The 26119-nt window shown below is 46.0% G+C and overlaps 1 protein-coding gene across 13 annotated transcripts in view; it reads right to left on the bottom strand.

Annotated features, from left to right (window-relative positions):
• SLC4A4 (solute carrier family 4 member 4) overlaps window positions 1-26119 on the bottom strand; it is a 142157-nt gene that overhangs the window by 70388 nt on the left and 45650 nt on the right. For 12 of the 13 annotated variants that reach the window (XM_085579433.1, XM_085579434.1, XM_085579436.1 and 9 more), the window contains one exon: window positions 15919-16098. In XM_085579433.1, the coding sequence (XP_085435559.1) occupies window positions 15919-16098 (180 nt within the window). Of the gene's footprint in view, window positions 1-15918; window positions 16099-17605; window positions 17823-26119 lie in introns of all 13 variants that reach the window. The other variant, XM_085579431.1, reaches the window with a different exon arrangement.

Genomic DNA, 26119 nt, shown 5'->3' with positions numbered 1-26119 from the left:
GTCTCTGCATTTCCCACAGGCACCGAGTTCAAACACCTGCAAACACCCCACAGCGTCAGCGCCGCTTCCAGACACCTCAGACAAGCAGAGGCAGCGAGAGGAGCTGCTCACAATAAATACTATGTGCCTGACCCACAGAGACTGAAAAGATGTAAAATTCCAGCACATTGCCCGAGATGACTGCACAGGCCAGATCACGGATGTCACAGGCTTAGACAGTTGTCACTTCCAAAACTTTCCCCTCGCAACCTTTTTTCCAGATGAAACCTCAGAGGAAATCCAAATCCTTATTTCCAGAAGCTGCTGAAGACCAGCAGGCTGCAGTCAAAAAGGAGATCAACTTTCCAAGTCTCCAAAACTCAAAGTGATCCCAGAGTAAATACTGTACTTCATTTCAAGAAAATGAGTGAAAAGAAATAAACATGCTTTTCTAGTCAGTCTCAGCCCCACAATCCCAAAATTATTGTAACACAATCATTCTCAAGAGGCTGAAAATAAAGAGCCACTATCAGCATGTATCAATGGAAGTACCACACTGCATTCCTGCCATCCATGACCACTATCAGATCTCTTCCCTCCCAGCCAGCAACCTTCCCTGTAGCTCCTTACATCTGCATATTATTTTGCCTTTTCTCTCTATCTTCAAAGGCTTCCAAAGCAGCCACATTCCCTTTTGACAACAGGAATTAACAGGTTCTCCCCCCAAGCATCACACCTTCCATTTCTTTACCCTGCTCACACCTGTCCCAAATTCCTTGCCAAAAACAGCTATAAACATAGGAACTTTGATCAATACGGGTATTTAGCACACTTATTAGAAGTGTGCAATAACCACTGTGGAGGAATGAGCCAAATGTCCTGGTATCTTTCCCTTTTTAGAAAAGCCCATAATCACGTTAACGAACAGCAAAACTATGAGATTAGTCACAGCACTGCAGCAGAAAGAGCCAAGTCACCAACCTTGGAGAGATGCAACAAAGGCGAACTAAATATTTTCCCAACCCCAAAATAATGTTCAATTGAACTTGAAGGTGATCTATGGTCTTCCAAAGTGTTTGGATTTCCCACAGAGAGAGAAAATTAACTGCCTGAAAAAGGTCTGCTTTTAGCACAGAACGGCAGGTTTGGGAAATCTAAGGAAAGGATGAACCAGACAATTTCTGACTGCAAAGGATCTATATCCTCTTGTGCAGAAGGGCAAAGAAAAGCTCCTTTTGTTGTTTGTAGATATTATATCCACTTTGGGAAAGCAAAGGAAAGAAGACATCCCCAGCCTCCTAAACGCAACCAAGTCTCAGTTACAAGCCTACCGCTCCAACTGCTGTGAAATATGGGATGTCCTGAATGCCAGCCCAGAAAGGGCTGGTACCAGCTGTGAGCTGTAACAGGATGCAAGTCATCTCCAGGACTTGGCTTCTCCATAAAGAATTCATGAGGATAAGGTTTGCTAGAACCTATTTTGCTCTAATGACTGAGGAAAGACATTAGGCAGAAGCTGGGGAACAAGACCTTCTTCATCCACAAACCTTACCCAGCTGCCATATTTTTCAGCTTCTTAATATTGAACCCTCCTATAATTAAGAAGCATCATAAACACGAAAAGCCCTGTATTCCACAGGTTTTTGGACAAAAATCCATATGTTGCCATTCTCACACAGGAGAAAAGGTATTTTGAGACTGGAAATGAAACCTCAATGCAAAGAGAATGTTTTCTGGAGCAGGACAGACACAGCTGTCCAAGGCAGCTCCAGAAAAAGAGGAGCAGGCTGCTGTGACCATCAGCAGCAGCTCTTGACATTTTCCACGTGGGACACGTGTCAGTGCCTGACCCCCCACAACAGGTGGGAGGTCTGTCTCAGTTGTGACTCAAAGAGAAGGTCCACAACTGAATCACTGCTTCCAAGGGGAACTCCAAAGGGAGCTGCTCATCTCCCTAACTCTGACTCCAGAACAATCCCAACTCAAGGAAATGACCTCTTTTGTATAAGCCCATTTTTGCAACAGTTGGGATAAACTATGAAATCACCTGGCAATTCATTTACTGACAGCTGAGCTGGCATTAAGGCAAGTAAAAATAATTGGGAAAATGACAATGTTCCTCCTAAGTACTGCTGGGGGAAGAAAGCTCTTCCAAAGGGACAGCAAGACGAACCATACAGAGCATGCTGGCTGCTTTCCCAGGAAGACTCATTCTCCTGGGATCAGTTTTCAATAACGCTCAGTGAGGGGGACAGCTCTGACCAGAGCCACACTTTGGGAGAGCCGCACAACTCCCAGATCAGCCCGGACAGTGGGCAGGGAACCGCCAATCCAGCTCTAGTCCCCTGTGCTCCAATTGTCCCACTTGTGACAAAGAGAACAGATACCAGGAATGGTCATCCCAGCAAAAAAAGAAGCTGAAAGCACTCCCTGAAACCCTGCCTGCTCCCAGGTTTCCCCATGTAGCCAGAGCAGCTCTAGTGCTGGTAGCTATTTATATCAGCAATCCGCCCAGCACTTCAGCAGATGCTCAGCTTTAAATATGGCTTTAAATCTTCTTGCAAGCAGCCAGGCTAAATATATGCTTTGGGTTAAATTTGTTGCTGGTGCTGTCCTAGGTCACAGCTCTCATTCTGCCTGCGCTGTTCCTATAGATAGGTGCTGGCACAAGGTCCTGGCAGCCTGTCCCTGTCCCACTGAGGTCCCTCTCATCCTTAGGCCAAAGCAGGACCAAACCCTTGGACAAGGTGATGCTGGGATATCCAACAATCAAAAATTGCTCACACTTAACCCCAAATGTGGTTTTGTCTGCAGCTGGAAGCTTCTTATTTATTGCCAAAGCCCTAAAGGAACCCACAAGACAAAGAACAATCTCATTCCAAAGGCAAAAAAATTCATTACAAAATACTGTCTGTTTTGCATATACATACATATGTATTTTAAGCAGATGAGGCAAAATATTTGGAAATCTTCCCTCTTTACTGCTGAATTAAACTCACATTGACACAGCTGGAACAAAAACCAGACTGGGCTCAGTACAAAGCCCCCAGCACCATTTTTCTGGGCAGATCCCAAGGCACGTTGCCCATCTCTAGACCTTCATCAGTTTCCTGTTCCCCCTTCCCATACCCACACATAACATGCATCGCTGGGAGCTGCAACACACTGTGAAACCCTTGGGCCAGGCCAAAGGAAAATCTAAATGACTCCAGGATTAGTCTAAATTGGGAATTTAGAGCACGAGTTTGATACCTGATCTGCACAACAGACAAAATTTAACTCTAAAATAACCCATGTAAATAACTGTAATCAGCATGTTCCGTGGTTCCTGAGCTGCTTCTTTTGCTTCCAACCAGCAAACAGAATTCTACAAGCTGTGACAGTCACTTATCTAAAACAGTCCATCCTCAAATAATCCCTATTTCTTGCAGTAGATATGAAACAAGTGTTCTGGATGACACTATTTTCCTGTCACTAGGAATGCAGAGTATGCTTCAAGCTCAGTTTTAATGCTAAGCCTAGACTAACCCCCCCCAAGAGCTTTAGGTAGGCTTTTCCAAAGGAGCAATTGTTGCAACTAAATAAATTTATACTGTCTGATGGTGAGCAGTTCATTCTTCAGAGTGAGCTCCCATTCCCACGATGAAATCCAGGCTGGAATGAAATCACTTGAGTGAACTTCTTTTTTTACTATAGACTCATCCTTCTGAAGTTTCTCATCCTTGGCAATTTACCTTGGAGCAGGCTGGGGCAAGAAAACCATGATATACGAAGTAGGCAGAACAAGTCCCACACAGATAAAGGGAAACCCAAATAAGAGCAAGTCCAACAAAATGGGGTCAGGCATGTTCTCTAGGAATACCCAAAGTCCAAGGAAGAGTCTGTGCCCAGCTGAGCAGCCAAGTCAGTACTCTGCCTGGGAGCAATGAGCAGGCAGCAGCCTTGTCTTCAGTGTCTGGAGCCTGACAGGTTTGAAGGATAGCCCAGAAAGCTTTGCAAGGCCCAAGGACCAAACACCACACATTGAAATTCTTACGCATCCATGAAACTCCCCTCTAGCCTCAAAGCTTCCATTGTTTTCATGGACTTGAAACCAAGCAGTTTCAGGTGACTTCTGTAAGCACATTTCCTCATCAGGATACTCCTGATCTACCCCCCCACCAAACTGCCCCCAAATAACTCCAAAACTCTGTGGATCCATCGCTTGCCATGTCCCCAGTTTGCTGTTTTCACACAGCCAGCTTCACAGGCAGCATGGGGTGTTTGACTCTGCAATACAACCCACAGGACCATGGTCACCACCCTCCTAATGGGACAGTACTGGCACACCACATCCAGCCCATGGAATGTGAATGAAGGTACAAGGGGTTTCAGTATGGCCCATCTGGAGCTCTCAGGCAGGGAATACTCAAAGCCTCATCTCTCTTGCAGAGAGACTCACTCATCTGGACCACTGCCCATGGAATACCTTACTTTACCTTTTCCCAGTCTGAGCAACACCCATCTCTGCCCAGATTTGGTGCAGGACACTTGCTAAGTGCCTTGATATCTAAATCTTGTGGTTATCTAAATGTTATGGTTTCAGATTAACTTCTCTGCCCTCCCTGCACCAAGCACACCAAGTTTCACCACCTCCAGCCAGCTCTTTCTGCTGTTCTTCCCTGTGAGTGGTTCTCTTCAGTCGTGTCCTTTTCTCCTGACTGCTGACTCACATCCTAGGAGCTCTTTATGTGTCTGAAAGGCACCCCCAGCCAAGGACCTGCGGGTGCAGCCCTGCCAGCTGCTGTCCTCATTCCCTGTGTCGTGCACACAAAGCTGATCCATCCTCAGTGCCATCCATCCCCTCTCAAACCACGCCTGCTGGCTCCCACGGGGCCAGGCACTCCGAGCAGACTCCTGTGGCTGGGTTTCCAAGGCACAATGTCCAGCCAGCTCACGGGGAGCCAGCAGGCTTCTCCCTGTGCTGTGCAAATGGGATTTGACACCTACGCTGTCTGCCTCCTGCAACCCCCCAGCTCCCTTCGGCTCAGCACTGCTTGCAGCCAGGAAAATGGGCTGGTCCTAAGGAGGCAAAGCATGGATTTGAACTCCGCATCGCTTCAGCACGATGGAGCAGAGTTATTACAGAGATCCTGAAGGCCAAGCCTAGGCAGTGCCAGTGCCACAGAACTGCCCTCGGAGCAGGAATACAGAGGGTAACTGCTGGAGATCTCCACAGACCTGCTCAGAACACCTCTCCATTCCTGCCAGCCGTGCAATTCACAGGCTATTATACACCCTCAGCTCAGAGCTCAACCAAGCACCCCTGCTCGATCAGATGAACTCAGTTCCCATCCCTATATTTAAATATCAAGGTCTCCACTTGGAAGCAAGACTTGAACACATCCCAATACCACATTCAGGCTGGGACTAGTCTGTTCCTAGGCTTCCTTACAAAGAGCAGGAAAGGCTCTGCTGATTTATGCATACTTTTATTTCCATGTAACTGCTGAGGCCTACAATGCCCTTCCAGGGGTATCCAAACATAAGGAAAAAGAGCCACAAGGGCTCTGCCTTTTCTGAGACATAAATCCATCCATTCAAGTACAAGCACATCTATGCAGAACCACTTACATTTCAGTTAACATCTGCTTTCCTCTTTAGCTTGCAAATGACCAGGTTCTTCATATACGTAATTTTGATGGGCTTAATACCATTACTTTAAAGTTCACTCAGTGGGTACAAAATCAGCAAATAAATCCAAGCAAAGACTCTCCCCTGCTTGAACAGATGTTGTTATCAGGATTCAAAGCTGAGCAGAATAGCCCACAGCTCTGAAGGATTTTGTTTCAGATATCATACAGATTTGTTTTAACAAATAAGACTTTTTTTTCTAAGAAATGGCTGGCACTAACAAAGTGAAAAGCAAATGATTTTCAATGATCAAGTACTAGAGCAGAGGCTTCTCCACCCTATCATGTTTATTCTTCAGGATTGTGACATGGAAATCTCAATTTTCATTTCCTTTCATGGTGGCCCTTTGGCTGCCAGTCCTTCACATCACAGCTAAAAGAGACAATTTTGGCTCATCAGGAAGTCAAAGAGATAAAAGTCATAAGAGATAAAAGAAGGGCACCTCTTGCCTCTCGATAAGTTGCTGTTTCTTCAAGGCATGAACACATTTGCCACACAGCATCTGCTCCAAACTTCAAAGCAAGATCACCAACATCACTTCCCCAGACAGAGAAAGCCCGGAGTGGGTCCTTGGACTTGACCCACAGCTGCGGAAGAGGTAGCCTGAACACAGGCCTTGCCTCAAGAGCATTTGGAAGGGCACATCGAGGCTCAGTGTTCCTGAACCATGACAAATATATTTATTTCAGGGTTCACACTTACACAAAGTCCATGCTGGAGCATGGACTGTCTGTAGGGGTGCAGAGAGAGCCCTCTGCTATCAGCTCGGTATTCTGTATGGTGGTCACTCTAGCCTGCTGTCACTAGAGTACAGCAGGTTTTTGGTCTCAAGATTTCTGGTTCTTCCTCCAAGTGTTTCTTAATCATGTAATTCCCTAATAGCTTCCCCGTGCAATCAAATTCATCATCCACATGGTCATTGTGCCAGCTCGATCTGGAGGAGAAGACAAATTGGGGGAGCCAAGTGAAAAGGAAAGGGCTCAGAAAGCGCTGGTATCAGGGAGAAGGGAGCAGCCCTGCACTACCACAGACACCCCTGCACTGCTCTCCACCACTGCTGAAAGGTCAGGCAATTCCACTCACTAGATCAGCAGCATCTGCTGCCATGCCAGCACTGCCATCTGTGCAATCATTTCCCAAACCCACAATCCCAACTGGAGGTTAGTAGGTCATGGACATAATTCTCTGCCCCTCCTGGGATGAGAGAAGACTGAATTCCAAGCCGCAAGAAGCACTGAGAGCCCCCCTGTTACCCCATCCTCACCCTCTAAGCCCTCTCCTGCCCCTCCCAGGGTAGCCAAGTGCCCCTTTCCAAGGGCAGAAGCAACAAGTGACTGGCAAACCTACCCCAGCTCTGCTGATGGGCAATTTACTGGTGAGATAAGAATAATAAAAAAGGACACCAGCTTCAAAAACAGCTAGATCAAGGATGGACATCTGAAATGGTCCCAACAGGAGAAATTCAATGAGGTTCACAAGAAGCAACTGAAAACACAAAGAAAGGTTCAGAGAAGAAAATCCAGATGTTGGTTATACTGACAGTAAAAGTTAAACCCTTGTTTACATCTAGAGAAATGCAGAGCTTTAGGATGGCTTGTTCCCACACTGTCTAAGAGATTTACATGGAGTTTAGTCCAAAAAGTGCTGCTTTGCAGTGCCAACCATCATATCCCCAGTTCAGCCCTTCTCAGCTGGAGAAACAGCTCTGGCTTCAAATCAAAATGTTTCTAAAAGAGATTTTTTCCCCACATGGTAAATTCCTTGGACTTTTCTGTCCCTTAGCAGTTTCACGTGAACACAGGGAACAGAATTAGGCAAAGCATTAAGGTGGCTTAGGTAATTATAGTGGCACATGCTATCATCAGTTCAAGACACAAGATTAACACAGCAAGCTCCAGTTAAAGCAGGTCTTCTCCATACTAGGAAAGAAAGCAGCCTCTCTTTTGCTCTATCTAAAATATAAACAGCCTACCCTGACAAAGTGGGAATAAAAACCCTGTAAGATCTTCCCAATAGCGTCTCTGTTGGTACTGAAACACAGAGGAAGTTTCAAGCTGAAGAACCACTTTCAATCCACCAAGTAGACAGTTACACACCCTGTGGCTTAAAATATCATGTGAAGGTTATAGTGAATTATTTTCTGCTGCATCTACATGACTAATTGTGTCCCCTTGGGCCAAGGGAGATTTCTAAGAGAATTGCCTGATCAGGAAAAAAGCAGCAAAGACCATTCTCAATTAAGGAAGGCTTAGTCATAGATCTAAGAAAACATGCAGTTAATTGAGGCAGAAGTGATCAATAAATGAAAATACTGTGTCACTTTGACCTACCCCAAAACCAAAGGATTTTGAGACTGAACTTGCTTTGCAGGACATTTTCTCTGTTTTGCCCAGACCCAATTTGTCAAATAACTCTTGCTATTTTACCTCAAACTTTGCCACAATTAATTTAATATTAACCAGTTAGAGTTAAGGAATTTAACTCCTCTCCCAAGGAGAGGTTACAGCTATAGAAGAACCTTAAACTTTGACTCACACCAAAACTATTTCTATCAGTTCTTCAAATTGCAGAGAAAACTTAGAGGTGTGGCAGCAGGGCAGCAGCATTTGGGTGTGAGAGCCAAAAGGGCAGCAAGAAGTGTTTGTACTTCTTACTCAAATTCATTTTTTTACTTCAGGGCCATGGATCTTGATCACTTCAAGCTGACAACAACCTAAGTGGAATTACTCAATAGCTCCACTGTCTATATTGGTGTCACTGCCATGGCAACTGCTGTGGTTGTTTTTTAAAGATGGAAAGAGCGGAGGCAGGTTTTAAAAGTTCCCTGAAGAGCTGGCACTGTGTTTTTAAATGCACTGCCCCCAGGAATAATCATCACCAAAAGCCCATTATCATTTTATCATTTCTTGATTTTATTCCCTCTTCCTCCCCCAGGGGCATCCATACATCTCTGAAGAGTTCAGACCAGAACAATTTTATCCTGGTCTCTGCACAGGTGGAAAATACTCCCCTCCACAGACACAATATTCCATGCCCAGGCACCTGGGACAGTTTCACATGGCACATGACAACAGACTCCCTTTCACTCCCCAGCACCACCCTGACATCATCACAGTCCAGGAACACTGAAATCCTAGGAATACAAGACTCTCTAGATCCTACATGACACCTGAGGCACCCACCAGCCTTGCTGCAGCTGGAGGTGACTGACAAACACCGAGTGACACAAGCGCTACTGGAAACACTACACAAGGAGCAAGTCAAGCTGGAGAAGGGAATTTCAGCCCACACCACTGATTTCCTTTGAGGAACCAGGCACCATGGCAAACATAGGGCTGGGCTGATTTATGTGGCTGAACAGTCCCTTCCCAAAGGGCATCTGGTGGCACTGCAGAGACTGGGGAAGGACAGAGAAGACAGAGAGTGTGGGGAACACTGCTGCATTAGGGTGAGATGCATTTTCATTTGCACAAGGCCCCTCTGAAGACTTCCAACACCAGCTCCGGGGAGTAGCCAAAGGGCAGCTGGTGGCAGGGGGAAGTGCAGATGCCATGTGCCACCTCCAAGCACATCTGCACACGTGGGCTTCTGTCGCAGCATATGCTGCAGCATATGTCACCGTCGAGACGGCCACAATACACAGTGTCACCATACAGTTGCAGAGAGCTTCAGCCTATACAGAGTAACACCACACCACTTCAGAAGGCTGCAAGCAGCTGCCCTTCTTGTTCTTTAAACTCAACCTTTTACACCCCCTCACGGTTCATGCATCACACCTGTGTGCCCTCTGTTCCCTTTGGTGACTGGTCAGCACACCTGGGCACTCCCTGTCTCCTTCCCTTCAATGCTGCTCACCTGCTTGGCACAGCTGTAGCCCATTGGGGATGAGGCTCAGCCACAGCCCCACTCCCAATTCCACAAACTGTGTGCCTACAGGCTTTCTACAGGTACCTGAGCCATGCCCAAATTTAATCAGTCAGTGCACATAACTCATCTGGGGACAACTGCTCCTGTTCACCAACCCTCACTCTTGAAAAACAACTTCAGAAATTACCCTGAAGAGAAAAATCCCAACTCCCAGAGTTTTCTGGGCTGGAAAAGAATAAATCCCCTGTACCTGAGGTGCTCGGCATTTGTCTTAACAACCAGATTACTTAATGGTTTTGTGTTTGGGAGCCTCAGGACACACCTAAATAGGAAGGAAGTTTACCTCTACCTTTTATCACACCCACCAGAAATCTGGACTTCACAAGTGAATAAAAAAATCCAAACCTAACCTCCTTTCCAAGCTGCCATAAGCAAGGAATGAAAGCTCCATGCTGTGTATTCTGCATTTACCTAATGCAGAACGAACATTCAGTGGAAGGAAAGTGCAAAATGTTTTAAACAAACAGAAGTGCTTTTAACAAGCCCTGATGTGATTGGCACATGCGCAAGTCGAAATAAAAAAGAAAAAAATCTCACATGTTTAGCAAGGGTTGTTGAAAAAAGAGCATTTTCTTTAATTAGCTGTCCAAGCGAAAGCCTGTACTCTTGCCAAGAGGAAAAGGAAAGCTTTTGCCTAGGGTGATAGGTCAAATCTAGACCCAACCTCATATCACCATGCCCCTTCATCCTGCCCAAGTGTTTCACTGGGAGGTGGGGAGCCTTGCAGTGAGGCCACAGGAACAAGAAAAATGTCATCCTGACCCTCTCCCAGAAAGAGCTGGATTAAGCAAGGGGTGAAGGCAGCCGGGTTTAGCTGCTGCTGGAAGCACTCCCTCCCACAGGAGTCTCTTCTCTGCCACTCCCACACCTCAAGAAGTCCTAACTGCCACCACTGGCATCCTCACGGCTTCACACTGCCACAGGGCAGGCCTAGATTAGATATCAGGGAGAAACTCTTCCCTGTGAGAGTGGTGAGGCCCTGGCACAGGGTGCCCAGGGACACTGCTGACACCCAACCCCTCGAAGTGGTTCAGGCCAGGCTGGACAGGGCTTGGAGCAACCTGGGCAATGGAAGGTGTCCCTGCTCACGGCAGGGGCTGGGAGGAGGTGAGGTTTGAGGTCCCTTCCAACACAAACCACACTGAGCCCATGGCCCTCAGGCCCCTGCCACCGTGGAAGCAGGGTGGGCTGCAGACAGCCAGACACCAGGCTCAGGATCAGGAGTCTCTGCTGGAGTTACGCAAGCATGACCAACCTCACCGAGGGCTGTGTCAGCACCTCCTCACCTGCCCTGCCCACAGCCTGCCTGCCCCAAGCACCTTCCCATGCCCTTTCCCATGGACACAGCCAGCTGCACCCTGCCAGCCGCTCCAACAGGCCCCCAGCTACACAGAGGGCACGGCTGCAAGCCAAGCACTTCTGTGTTTAATTAGTTCTGTGCTTAACTCAGCTCTGCACTTGCACTACAGTGGACCTAAGCAAGCTCCCTGCAGCACTGGAGGGGCAGAAGAAGACCTGTTTCAACTGACCCCAGCACCTGGGACCAGTCCAGAGCCTGCCACACAGTTCTTGAAGACCAAAACAGCAAAATTCCCTTCTACTTATGGCAAAGTCTCTCCAACCACCTTTCCTACATTAAGTGCCAATACAAAAACAATTAAGCTTTGGCCATCCTGCCTGGTATTTCTCAACTACTGTCAGTGCTATCACTGTGGTGAGCTGAGGCTAAAAGCTTTTGGAAAATCCCACCCCATGTCTTGAAAAGTCAGGAAAGAAATTGGATGGTTGAAAAATCCAGTAGCACGAACAGAAAGAAAACTCTTGGCACAGGCCTGACTGTGCTGCATCTGCTCTGCTAAGTAGAGGTTCATCCTGTATTTCCATCCTGTAGCTCTCTCCTGCTATTTATAGCACCTGTCTTAATGAATTTTCAAGGTAGACACCAAGCTTGAGTGTTCCTAAAGAGATGTCTAAATATCCTTGTGGAATCAATTTGATCTTTTTATGAATGGAGCATTCCAGTCAGACTGGCACTCCTCACTGGAAACCACAGAATGGTTTGGGTTAGAAGGAACCTTAAAGATCTGTTCATTCCAACCCCCTGCCATAGGCAGAGACACCTTCTACTACCCCAGGTTGCTCCAAGTCCTGTCCAGTCTGGCCTTGAACACTTCCAGGGATGAGGTATCCACCACTTTGGGCAACCCATCCAATTGTCCACAATAAACTCTTCCTGCAAAGCAGGCACTCCAAGTTGGGAAGCTGGACCAGAAGTTTACCTGCTTCAGGTGCAAATCTGATCCATCTAGCCAGAATCTCACCTTCAGTCAGAGAGATGCACTCCATGTAGAATGGCAGCACAAGCCTCCAATTGCACCTTAATGGAGTAACTCCCTGCAAACAGGAGAAGCGCTCCTCCAAACCCACATCTGAGGGCTCAAAGAAGATTTTCATTAAAACCCTTAAGAACTATTGCTGGTGGGTGCAAGAGGAATTCTCTGAGCCAACTGGAAACCTTTCAAATGCTCTGATATATCATCCCTCCCCTCTCTTTTTATATGGGTCCTCTTATCCCTGCTTTTAAACACTCCAAAATTTAGATTCTGCAGTTATATTTATCAACATGGCAACATTCTGACACCTCACAAAAATCAGGTTTTACTCTCTTCAGGGCTGCAAGCACTAAGAGAATTCTATTCTTGACAGTAAGAATTTGTCAGACCCACAAGTGGTTTTAAAAAGTCAGTAAAGTGTTGCAGAATCTGGACTTGGGCCAGGAAGGTGAGCCAAAGTGACTTGGAGGGCTACCAGACAATGAGAAAAAACCCCTTCCCAGATCAAGTAGAGATGCATTTCCTCATGGGAAAATCTCTGTACACCAGTAGTACAGAATGAGGAAGAGGGAAATGGACTCAGAGAAACTTCATCTGCCTTCCTTGTTCCTCCCTTGTCTCACCCCTTGCAAGTAGCAGCAAACTATACCATCCTCTTTGTGCTGACACAAGCACCAGCTGACTCGATGAGGCAAAGCCTAAAAAGCGTTTCCTCCTGACTGGCCCTAAATGGAAACCAAGGCTAGGCTGGTTAAAGGAGGTGCTTTAAGACCAGATGTGCTGGGATGTTTCACCTGGAAGAGGGATTTGTCATCGTCTGCAGTCCTGCCTGAGAAGCAGGGTGTGAATACCAAAGCTCCCAGAGAGCAGAGACAGCCCCGCAGGCCTGGAATGTCCTGAAAGGGCTCTGCAGAGGGAACACTGCCTTTCTGCCTCCTCCTCAGTCTGTCAAAGTATCCCTGCCTGGATTTGTGAAGGAAGCATGGTTCCCAAGCACTAATTTTCTTAGGATAAAACGTATCTGTACACATTCCATCTGCCCAGCTCTCTCCAGATAGGAGAGCTGTAGCTTGTCTTTAACAACCACAGTTTGACTCATTTGGCTCAGCTGGACATAGACTAAGAAAAAAAATAAGGACTGACATTTCCAGACTGCACCAATTCCCAAACACAGAGGCACAGCTAGACTGGTTTGGAACTGGAACAAAACTTTTCTAGGGAAGATTTGCATTTCTGGACCTGTTTATTCTCTTGCTGCTATCAGTGGACATGTTCCATCAGATTCGGTTGCTGTGAGCAGCTTGACCCAGTGAGTCAAACCAAGACTTGGTCCAAGTCTAATTGCAGAGTTTTCATCCAAGAAGCTGAGAAATTGTTTGCAGGTAAGATACTGAAGCTTAGGATGTGGTCCTTAGGGACACATCAAGAATTCCAAGTGAAGTACCAAATCACAACTGGCTTAAGCTTTCTACTCAGGGGAAAAAAAAAGGTCTTGATATACAGGACAATGAAGTTGTTCCCTGAACTTCTACAAATTGTTTTAACAACTACATTATTAAAGATTTTTCAAATTAAGCTCTGTATACTTGTCCTTGTATTAGAAGATAAACTAAATCCCCAGTTATACACCCAAGCTGAACTGACAGTGTCTAATACAGGCCAAGGTGATAATTGCAAAAATCAACAAAGAGAAGGAGCTCTTTATATAAATTCAGGATTTCTTAAAATGACATATGTTGAACCAAAAACCACAGTGTTTGAGATTTCTTTTGAGATTTCTGCATGTCAGATCAGATTTTGCTTGTTTTCAACTACACATATTTCACCTTCTGATATTCCACACTCTTTACTGACTGCCTTAAATATCTGTAATACAGTTCATTTCAGCTTTCTTCCAGCTCCATTAAAGCTGCTGGGCAATATTTCCCAGCTCCTTATTTCTAATATTCTTTTGAAACTGAATTTGAGGCACACACCCCTCAGTAAATTACTATTATGGGATAAAGATTAAAACCCCAGGGTTCTACCTGATGTTTCTTGCCAGGATTGCCAGTATTGGACACCAGCCTAAGCTGGTACCTGCTGCCCAGAGAGAAATGGGCTTCTGTCAGACACAGCTGTGTGACACAGCTGGTGGACAGAAAACAAAGGCATCTAAGAGAGCAAAAGAAAGGGTGGGAAACACAAAATTCAGGTCAGCTCTGAAGACAAGAGTTTCAGAAGAGGAAAAAACCCAGGGATATGAGGTAACTTGTAATTCAAGACAGTAATCTGAACTGCCCCTCTCCTTTACAAAGCTCCAAGCTACATGAGCCAGCTCGTAAAAAGATCTGGCCACCAGCAGGAAACAGCAGGTCCCTGCAAGGACCTGGAAAAGTATCCGGATACCTGAGATGGTGAACACCAGAGAAAAGGGCCCAGGGATGGGGTATGAATGCTACTGTATGGGACACCTGGAATATGTACATGATTCCACTCTAAAAATCTGCAGCACAAAGAGCTCAGGGTGGAAAAGCCTATGGGAAAACTGCAGGTGGAAAGACTGCATATTCTTACCTGCAGGTGTAAGTGCAGATAAGAATGTATTACTGCATAGAAACAACAGAGGAGAGGAGAAAAAACACCACAAACCCCTCCTCAAATGACACAGACACAAGGATGGGCAAAATGAAAGGCAGGACATGAAAACCTGATGGAAGAAATTGGTTTTCAAACATAGGCACACTTAGCCCATGCAAACAATTTCCCTAGGATATGATACATTCAGAAGCAAAAAAACAATTTCTACAGGCCTGGTTACCTGTATGCTAAAGAACAGAGGTGTAAACACAAAAATTAAGTTTAAAACATTTGACTTTAAAACATTTTGAGATGGGTAATTATGTCTTTTGGTATAAAACCAACTCCATTGAGCATTGACAAAAAACCCTTTTTTGGAACAACCAGGGAACAAGAGCTGGGAAAAGCAAATGGAATCTCTGACTTGCTTTCATTTCCAGGTGCTGTTCTCTGAAGATGGTAACCAGGCTAAAGATACAACTGATCTGTCCCATGTTACTGTCTCTATCTACAGCTACTATCCAGCAACAGGACTTCAAAATGAGAAATGAATGTATTGCTTCAATCCAAGATGCAGCTGTATGGATCTCTCACAGAGGAAGCATTTTTCCACTTACAAATGAAGCTCCAGCCATCTGGAATTAGCCTCAATAATCTGAGCTGTATCACATTTTGGCTGCCCTGCTATACTCAACCCCACTAGCCTTCCCATCTTCCCCACTGCTCCTACCAAAGCAGGCATCTCCCAGATTTCAGGACAAGCTTGTGGCCAACAGAGAATACAAGGGGAAGGGGAATGCAATCCTGTGACAGTCTCTGCACAGTGATGGCACTAGCTAAAGGCCTCTGTCCTCTGTTTAACAATTCTGGTGGGAATAGAGGCACAGGGCATCCAAAGCAGATCTCACCTGCCTGTCAATATTTAGATATTCAATCTCTACAGATACTCAAACATAACAGCAAAGTTCCATTTCAGTCTTCTTTTTGTTTTCAAAACCTGAAACTGGTTAATTACCAAAGGGAAATAAGCTGTTAGCACTGCAAGTTAGTGACACATGAGGCCGAAACCATGGGGGTATTGGAATTCCAGAATGTGTGCACGTCCCAGAGCCAGGGTAGAAGCTGCAATAGATCTACCCAGGCAACTACTCAGTCTTTTCCCTTGCTTGCTATCTCTTTACACACGGTGTCAAATTGCTTTTTAAACATTCGGCCTGCTCCTGCCTGGCATCCCTCAAGGGCCAACTCAGGTGATAGAGAGGGATGAAATGTCTGCTCCAGCCCATGCCTTTTCCAAGCCAAGGCAGCTATCCCACAGCAGCTGGCTAAAACCATTCCAATCCTGCAACATGAGACCATTGTTTTCATGGATCAAGTTTCGTCCTCCGAGAGCAGATCCCTAGACAATCGAGCATTGTAATGAGTGACAACTGGAACCAGTACTCACTGAGTGGTTTGAGGATACTGCTGCTTGTCTCATCAGCATTTTCTACGTCTGATTTGTCCGAGTAGTTCTCTGAGATTTTCTCCTTTTCTTTCTTATCTTTGTGCCCGGGTCTTCTTCTGTGACGCCTCCTCCGCCTGTAGCTCTTCGGCACATGGACCCCGATGTAAATCGTGTGGTGACCTGGGGAACACAAGTACACCAATATTAATTTCAGCACTCTGCAGTTTGGGCACCACAGGCCAGCACAGCTCATGCTGCATGTCTTTGAATTCCAAAATGGTTTGGGTTGGAAGGGACCTTGAAGCTCATCTCATTCCAAAACCCTGCCATGGGCAGGGACACCTTCTACTAGCTGAGTGTGCCCCAAGCCCCATCCAACTTGGCCTTGGATACTTCCAGGGATGGGGCAGACACAGCTTCTCTGGGCAATGTGTGCCAGGACCTCATCACCCTCACAGGAAAGAATTTCTTCCATATATCTACCCCAAACTTCTCCTCTTTCAGTTTGAACTCATTACTCTTTGTCCTATCCCTGTTCCACTCCAGAAGGCAAGTGAACTATCCCTCTTTGCTGGCCTAATGTTAATTAGTTCTGTTTTTCTTGTCTCCAGATGTGAGCTTGGAGCTCTGTAGCTACCATTTGCAGAATTATTTTTATCCCATCATTTCTGAGAGTACATGCCAGTAGAGACTCAGATAACTGTTGTCCTCGTGACTCATTTAAATACAAAAATAAACCCCACAGAAGGCCATCAGACTCATTTTGTAATATCGAACAGAGTGCTTTTCAAATACATTCTACACTAATTTTTCCATTTGTTTTACCAAATACACTGTCTGAGCTTAACAACTACCTCATGCCAAGGGATTCAGTTTAATTGAAGAGCTTAGACCAACAAAATCTACATCACTTGACTGTGCAGTCCATTGTATAACAAGAGTCAAAGTACCATTAGGTACCTTACACAGGTGCCACTATAGAGGTCCCACGCTCTAAGTACCATTAGGGTGTTATTATAACACAGCAGAGAAGGAAGGACTACTCACACAAGTTCAACTCCTACTTGACACTTTCCAAAATAAAAATTAACTAGTAACAGAAGAAGTGCCAAATTTCATACGTAGGCTGTAAATCCCAAGGATGCCCTTGCACTGAAACTAGGATTTCAAACTAAAGCACTCCAACCACATTTGCTAATGATTGTGCCTATTGTGTCTGATAAAAATGTTTTCTTTTCAGGGCTTTCTGCACTTCTGCCACCTTGGGATGAATATCCTGTGCTTACAGAAAGCACTTCCATGTCATCTTCTCTGCCCAGATCATTCAGACATCTCACTGTAAGCTATAAAAGCAGCTCTTACAAAGTAACTCCTGAGAAATGAGAGCTGGATTCTCTACTTTGGACCAAGTTTGGTTTCCTCGTTTTTATCCCAGAGTGATTGAATCAGATGAACAGACTGAGTAAACAAATTCATCTGAATGAATGACCCACAAACTAAACATGTGTCTCTAATTCCTACTTATGATAAATCCAGTCTTGGCGACCAAACAACTCAAAATCAGGCACAAAATATTCCATTTCTGTAACTAACTGATTTGCCAATGAAAAACAACCCTGCATTTGCCATTTCAAATTCCACACACTCCTGAGGCCAGCTGTGAGGCCTTCATTTTGCATGTTTCAACCTTTATTTTGCACGTTTTGCTCATCTTGTTCCAGCCCCTGCCATGGGCAGGGACACCTTCCACTGTACCAGTTTGCTCCAAGTCCCATCCAGCCTGGCCTTGGACACTTCCAGAGATGGAAGAAAGAAGATTCTGGAGCTGAGCAGGTTCAAACTCAAGCAGTGGAACAGTGACAGAACAGGGTCCTGTGTCGGCTGCCTCTTGTCAGAGTCGCCATCTGTGAGGAAAGGGATCACACTGCAGAGGAAAAGGGCAGAGCCACAGAGACATCTGTAGCAAGACCTCCCAGACTGATAATGTGAAGATCCAGTTTAGCTCTTGCGTGCCAAAGAAAACCCAGAAAGCTCTTCCAGCAACTGGAAACATCAGCTTTAATGTGGCAGATGGCCTGAGCACAGCACAGGGACAGGGAAGGGGAGATCTTATCTGAGCACAAGCAGGAGCTGGAGGGTGGGGGTGACCCCAGACAAACAGGGCAGTGGTAGCCCTTCCCAAGGGATTCTCACAGCCAAAACTCTATTCAAAAACCTGATGCAAAAGGTATCTGTATTAAACAACATTCCCCTATGAATCACTTGAATTCTGTGGTCAGCTTGATAATAGAAACACATCATAGTGAGCCTGCAGTCTTAATACTTTAATATGCTGCCAACAGAACTGGACAATCTCTTTAATCTTTGGACCACGTGTGTACAGCAGAGATTTTGGTAATATGAAACTCACTTGTATACACACAGGCAAGCATCTGCATTACTTTGCTGCTTTTGCCTAGTCTGAAGGCAGAGACTTATTTAATGTTCCTTGCTGTGCCCCCACCCCCACTCCCCCAACTCTTCAGGGAGGCCAAGACATTTTCCTTCTCCATGTACTTGAAGTGCTTGGCATCTGTTTATATTGTTCCAAATGCTGAGATAATCTTCTAGGCTCCCTTCCCAAAGCGCCTGGGAGGAAACAATTGACACATACTCTCAATGCTCTGGGCTCCTGGGACATTTCCGACTCACCGGGGGAAGCCAGCCTTTCCCATGAGAACCACTGCCTGAGAAACACAACGTGTCACACAGGCACCACAAGGATCCCACAGCCTGGGGAGGACGGGAAGCACGGAGCTGAGCGCTCAACTTCGGGTAACCCAGCCCTGTTCTCTTGCACACCCAGCACAGCTCCCCGTGGGGGGCTGCTCCCACGGCCCTCCTCGCTCTCCCCAGGACATCCATGATCCCCTGGGTCCTCATTACACCAGCGGCTGTTTCACACACTCAAACACCACCCGTACGATGCACATGCAGAGCTGCAGGTCCCGGTGGCACCTGTTCTCTTCTAAGTGACACTGGGGCTTCTTTGGACTTACACTGACTGTAGCTGAAATCTTTGACTTTTGTGACCACAGAGAATGTTTACTGTGCCCCAAGTTCACAATAAAATCGCTTCATCTGATTAATAATAAAACAAAAGGCAGTCATCATCAGTGAGGCTCTCCTGGAAAAACTCAGTTGAAACCACACCTTTTGCTTTACTAAGAGCTAGTGAATAAGAGTAGTTCATGATTCAGCACCCAGATTTGGAGTTTGGGCTCCCTGAATCAGTTTTACTGATGAAAACCCACTTGTGTATCACCCAGCTGAGGTTCTGTGAAATGCAGCATTCCCTCCCTGCCTGCAGGAATATCTTCTCATCATCAACGCTAGGTTGGACAGGGCTTGGAGCAACCCAGTCTAGTGGAAGGTGTCCCTGCCCATGGCAGAGGAATGGAATAAGATATCCTCAAGGTCCCTTCCAACCACAACCATTCTGAGAGACCACTTTATTATGATCCTCTCCATTTTTAAGCACTAGTTCTTTTAAAAAAAGGGTACTAGGGAATGGTTTTTGATCAGCAAAACCAAAATTCAGTCACTTGGAGACCAGAGCTGAAAGTTATGGGATCAAAGGATAAAGTCTGCCTGCTGCATCTAAGAAAGAATGCTTTCCACATGACTGGATTCTTGAGACACAGAGCGTGGTAAGACCAGCCCATAAAGAATCTCACACCAGCACCTTAATAAAAAACAAGATCAAAATCTAATATTAAAAATGTACAAAGGACTGAAAATAAGATGAGCATTAGCAGTTTTTACCCAGACTTTGTTTATCCCTTTAAAGACTCCTTTGCAAAGAACAGGGAGAGCCACATTAAAACTGATCAGATTTTGACTGGACCCTGTGGCTACAGCTGGCCACAAAGCCAAAATCTTCCCCACCAGCTCTGGCCAAATATTTTGGGCCACCTGAAAAATAGGCTTTGCTCAGGATGACCCAGCCATGTCACTCAGAGGCTTATGGCATGGGGTTAGAATGTGATGACCTTTAGGGTCTCTTCCAACCCAAACACTCTGTGATTCCATGAAAGGTGGGACCTTCTCAGCCCATTTTCACAGCCCAGCCTTTCACAGCTCAGTCTTACTCCCAGGTGGAATGGAAAGCCTCAGGTAGCCCCCACATCTAACATCTAGAGATCTGCTCTACAGTCACACCAGAGGGTCCACGTGCTTTGTCAGCAGAAGGCAGCACGGCTTTGTGCCCCAGGAGGTGTCAGCACACAGCCAAGCCCACAGAGAAAGGTGGCACCAGCCAGGACACGGCCAGGATCACAGCCAGGTCAGTGCACTTTAGAGCACCTGCTTTTCCAACTTAGGGCTGGTGGCAAAAGGTGCTTCTCATTTTGTGTGAGAATCAAAGAAAATTAACAATATAAAAAAAAGCCCACAGCTCAGAAGGACAAATAAATCAGAGGGATGATCCATTTTAAAGGGAGATACTAAAAGTAGCACTAAGGAAGTCCCAAACTAAGCCCTGCTTAGTTTCAAATCAGCTCAAGAAGTAAGAACAAAAGACCACATTGTCACACGCCAGGTGCCCTTAGCTCTACCTGGCTATAGATGGGTTTGCAGGTGCTGGCAGCAGCAGAGGGGCAGGACCTGCACCCCAGCCAGCTCCACCTTCCAGGCCACAAGCTGTTCTGCACTCCCAGAATGGAAAGCACAGCCAGCAGGACATCCCACACCAGAGAACTGTTCACACCAGCTGTGGAAGAAACAAAGAACACAAGGACCTACCGTAGCACTGTGCAAGAGCCATGTGCTGCTCCCATTCATGCATATGGGCAGAGACACTGAGTCTCCAGGGAAAGCCAAACCATCATCAGTCCTCTAGACAGGCTGCCCAGGCACAGTCCCAGGCTCACCCACCCATCCCCACAGGGTTTTCAAAACATGCTGGTATTCAAGGGACCAATCTTCCATGCAAGTAAAAATCCAACAGTCAGGGAAATAGCAGAAGGATTCAGAGCACTTTGTGGAAATCTGAACAAAACTGAATGCACTAGCTGGAGACAGATCCAAATCCCTTCTCCTATAAAGAACAGTACTATGCAATTAACCAATTTTTCCGTGCTGTGGCAGTTTGCCAAGGAAAAGGGTTAGCATGAATCCATCAGGCGATGGGAACAACAACCATAAGCTGAGTAGCAGGTTCACAGACCTGTGATAAATGCCTCCTGATAAATGCCATCAGGAGATGAGCCTGCCATGAAGGAGAGACAAGAAAAGGCGAAACATAAAACAGGCTTCAGGAGAGACAAGAAAAGGCGAAACATAAAACAGGCTTCAGGAGAGACAATCCTGAGCTACTATGCCACAGAAAAAGGAAAGAAGAAGGAACAAGATTAGAAACATCAGGGATCTTTTTCAGTCTGCCACCTCCAACAGAAGAACCACAAATTCATGGCTAAGATTCAAGTGATGATCACCATCAGCAAGGAAGATGGAGTTTCTTAACCAAACAGAGAACTTGTGCAAAGATAACTTCATTTATTTACATTACTTCACCTTTTAACATGCAGCCATTGACTGAAATGCCTATGAGGGTCAGGGAATGAGCTGTGCAGGGGAAGACAGTGTGGAAATTAGAGACCTTTTTCTCTTCTGTAACATCAGCTTCTAGCACTTCAATATCTTCAAAAAGTCAGCATGGGATGTAAAGCATTCCCATGTAACAAAACTATAATTAGACAGAAGGGAAATCTACCTAGCCATTTGCCTAAAGCTTGCACTCCTCTGTTCCAAATGGATGATCCATGACCCAGTCTGGACCTGCCAGATTCCTAACAAGATTCAGAGGCCACTCCAGCAAAGCATGTGTAAAAGGTGAGTTAAATCTGAGCTACAGGACAGCTCTAAAAGACAGAGCTCATATAAATTCAAGTAAAAAATATCTAAACAGAAAAATAAAATTAAAATAAAATAAAATAAAATAAAATAAAATAAAATAAAATAAAATAAAATAAAATAAAATAAAATAAAATAAAATAATAAAATAAAATAAAATAAAATAAAACTGTGGGCATTGTTCAGACAGAACAATGAACATGTGGTGAGGGTATTCTCCCTGAGCTTTACGTAAGCCGCTGCGAGACTCTTACCCACAACCCCGTAAGCTGCTTTTCTTTCTCTCTTCTTTGGAGCTGTGAGAGGTTAGAAAAGCCACTGAACCTATCCTGCTGTGATCTGATCTAATCTGGCCAGAACTGCTTGGCTTCAATGGAAAGAAGAGTTGAAGAAAACTTGAAGAACACAGGGCTCTGATGAACAGGGCAGAGAAAGGGATCTGTGCTGGACTGCTGGATTTAGCTCTTGGGAAGAATGATACCTTTGGATTTTCTGGCATCCTTTAACATTATGTCCCCTTCCAAAATGCTCCAAATGACCACTCAAGAGAACTGATCCTGGCTGAAAATCTTTTCCTATTTCCATCTCATTAATTACCAAGACTGAATGAACTGAGTACCAAGCTGTACTTGACACTCTCAGGCTCACAGAGGCAGGCAGGATTTAGTCCCTGCTCCAAGAGAAGAGCTGTGGTATGATGACTAAGGCATCCAAAGCTGCCTCCATTCTCTGGGAAAAGCCTTAAAGCAGCCCTCTGCAAGCAACCCTGGATTCCAAGGCTGCAGTTTTATTGGAACAGGTGCCTGACGGAAGGCCACGCTGCAAACAGAACGGTGCTCACACAGAGGTGCCCCCACAGAGGCTCCCCACGTCTCCCCAGCAGCACACGAGTTCCCTGCACCCCTTCTCAGTCTCTGGTTCAGTCTGGCGTCCTGCTACCAGGGTAGGAACTCCGCCAGAAGGAAAGGAGGGGACAGGATTCCAGGAAGGCTGGGATGATGCTCAAACCAGCAAGCTACAGCCCCAGCACCAGTTTCCAGGTTAAGTCCAGCTCTGCAGTTCTGGTATGAGAAGCACAGGTAGGAGAGGGAACAAAACTCCTATATTACCTAGCCCCAGCTCAGGCAACATGACCAACACATTTTGGGTTACCTTTTCATTTTATATGTTCTGGAAAAATCCAGGAAGGCTCACAAGCACATCTGGGACTCGCATCTGACAAGTGAGCAAAGGCTGTAGCTGATTTTCAATCTCCATGCTGAACTGTTATATCCAGTGTTACTGTACCTTTAAAAAGGTGCTATTGGGCCGAGGAGGTTGGGGGCAGACAGTCAAACAAACCTAGACTTGAATTCTGAGTGAAATGAGAGCAGTTGCTCCCACCCAAGGCTGAAAGGTGCCATGTCAGGACCCTCTTTCTAGCTGGCCTGGGCCCCAACAAAAGTAGTTTCACTGCCAGGTCAGAGAACTGATGATAGTTTCCAGTCAGTTGGACTTGATGATCTTAAAGATCTGTTCCAATTCCAGTGATTCTGTGATTCTAAACTGAGTGGAGCTGGGGAAAAAACGAGTCACTGTCAGAACGGTATGGGAACATGTTCCTTCACCTCACACTCAGCACAGGCTGGCACAAAACTTATCACCACTGCGAAGAAACCACCACCTTTCCTTCACCACGGGCCAACAATGCCAGCTATTGACTCAGCTGCCCTTAGAGCGTTTTCTCCACTTCTCCTGCCTGCACAGCCAGCTTATCGCTGCCTTACGTAAAGTCAGTTATCACCTCTGAACTCAGACTGCAGCTTTTCTCACTGAGCATGGAGTAGGCGGGCATCAAAAACCTCCTCAGCCCACCCAGCAACCTCAGGGCTAATGCTGATTGCTGATAGGAGAGGAAGGACAGTGGCAGTGACCAGAATGATGTTCCGTACAATGACCTGCTGGACCCTGCCAAGAGTAAGCACTCTCCTGAGAAAGGCTGTGGGGAATTAAAGCTGGAAAGGAAAGAATCTGAAGACCTGAAATCTTTCATCACAGTGTTTCAAAGCTGGGAAGATCTAAACTACCTGTGTTGTTTTTACTTAGCTGTGTAGAGCAGTATTGGGTTCCAAACTCCACCTGCCATTCCCAAGTTCATAGACTCACGGAATGGTTAGAGTCAGAGGGGACCTTAAAGCTCATCCAGTTCCACCCCCATGCCATGGGCAGGGACATCTTCCACCAGCCCAGGTTGCTCCAGGCCTTGTCTAACCTGACCTTGGACACTTCCAGGGATGGGGCAGCCACAGCTGCTCCGGGCAACCTGTGCCAGGGCATCACCATCCTCATAGGGAAGTTGTGCCAGATGCTGTATGGAAAGAGAGCATAAATGCACTGCCTGAGTCCTCTGAGTTTGACTTTTCCAGGAGTAAAGCCCAGTTCAGTTTTACTGAAGCAAAACACAGCCTGGTTTCCTTCTACACATAAATTAATGGTACCAAAGAATATTAGCGAGCACATTCTGTGATCAGATTTTACCTGATTAATTTTTTAATCACATTTATTTCAGAAGCAATTAAATACTTTGATATGAAACAGGTCATCTGGTTACTTTTGAAAACGGAGGAGGGTCTGCCTAGAGTCACGGATCAAAAACAGACTGCAGGGATGAGAGGAGAAAAAGAAATCCAAGTATATGGGTAAATACAACCCATTTTTCCCACCGTCAGCCTGCTGTTATTACAGGTAAAGATGTTCACAGTTATCTCTGCCCTCTTAACCTCTCTCCTCATTGATCCAACCACCAAGGACTAATCTTGGGCTTATGGCATCACACAGCTTTCTACCAGCAAAGTGCAATGACACAACCAGGTCGAGAATAGAAAGCAAGGAGGAGGAAAGTGCTAAAATGGAACAAGTAGTTATGGAACATTGTTATAAAATCCCTGGGTTAGCCTCTCTGCAGAGCACAACAGTAAAGGCCACAATGATAACAGGACCCAGGAAAAGTTTCCCCTAACACCATATTCTCCTGAATTCACTCCCACAGCAGGGCTGAGAGGTGCTACTGAAACCTTTACATTGCCCATCATTTGGAAGGCAGGACAGGTATGCTGCTCCTCATTTCCTAACACATGGAGCTGGGGTGCTCCTCAGGCTTTGCAGTGGAGTCATCAGACTTGAAACCCAGCATCCTCCACCCCACCACAGAGTCAGCGTGGCAGCGAGCCCGGGGGAAGTTACACTTAGAGAGCCAAGAATACCTTATCTCGCAGGATAAGGTGGAGCTTTACTTTTCCCCTCTTGCAAAATCAGTTATTAAGTAATCTGTTTATGTCACACATACCAGCACTCCTCACAGGGGCATTACAGCAGCACAGCGTTACCTTCAAGGAAAGGAACGTGCAGTGCTCAAAATGAAGGGGAAGGATCCTATTGCACAGCCCAGGGCAATGCCTCTTCCTGATTTCCCCCAGGAAAGCCAACTCCTACTCGCTTTCCTTCATGCTCTGCCCTAGACCCGGGCAAATCCCCTGGCTCGCCAGGTCACGTTTCTGGGCACTTCCAGCCAAGCAACTCCTCCTACCTAACATGCACCGAATCTGCCACCAAGCCCTCTCGTGGATCCAGGCAGCAGGGAGGAGCTGAAGTGGAGTAATTTCCAAATGTCAACAGCTGATATCACAGCAACACATTCCAGTGTAGGACCAGGGTGAGGTGCCACCTGAGGGTTGGACTAAACAATCCCTGGAAGCAGGCCCAAGGGACATACTTCTGTCAGGTATGTACGGTTTCTGCTAACGCTACATTTACTCAGTGAGGGCACAAGGGACAACTATCCCACCCTGAAAATTTCTCAACATCTTCCTGACTAGAAATGCCCATTTTCACCCCTTCTTAAAAAGCCAAACCTTCCCTCTCCCCTGCACAACTACATAATCAAATTAGTGTGTGATGTGGTTGTCCAGAGTTGCTATCCCCATCCCACAGACATAACCTGTGGACATCACTGACAGCGAATCGCATTCCTCTCTTCTCTCAAAGAACATGACAAAGAGGGATGGTCAAAGCGACACCTTCAAAACTCTGTCTTCGCCTCTTTGAACTCAAAGCAACTTACAAAGCAGCAAAAGCAGCCTGGTTCCAAGGCAGATTATAATGATCTGCTGGAGAGTTTCCCATTCTCTCCTGCTAACTCCTGCTGCCCTATCTCTTCTTATAAAGGTTAAAACGCCCCTTTCCCTCATGGAAGGAAAAGAAACAATCTCCTCTCTGCTCACTTTCAGTGAAAAAATTAAGTCTCTTGACAGATACTCACCTCCTTTAAAAC

Source organism: Lonchura striata, chromosome 4 (genome assembly GCF_050655825.1).
Source record: "Lonchura striata isolate lonStrDom1 chromosome 4, ASM5065582v1, whole genome shotgun sequence".
NCBI classification, from domain to species: domain Eukaryota; kingdom Metazoa; phylum Chordata; class Aves; order Passeriformes; family Estrildidae; genus Lonchura; species Lonchura striata.
The sequence above is the reverse complement of the archived record's forward strand: the minus strand, read 5'-3'. Positions and strand labels throughout refer to the sequence as shown.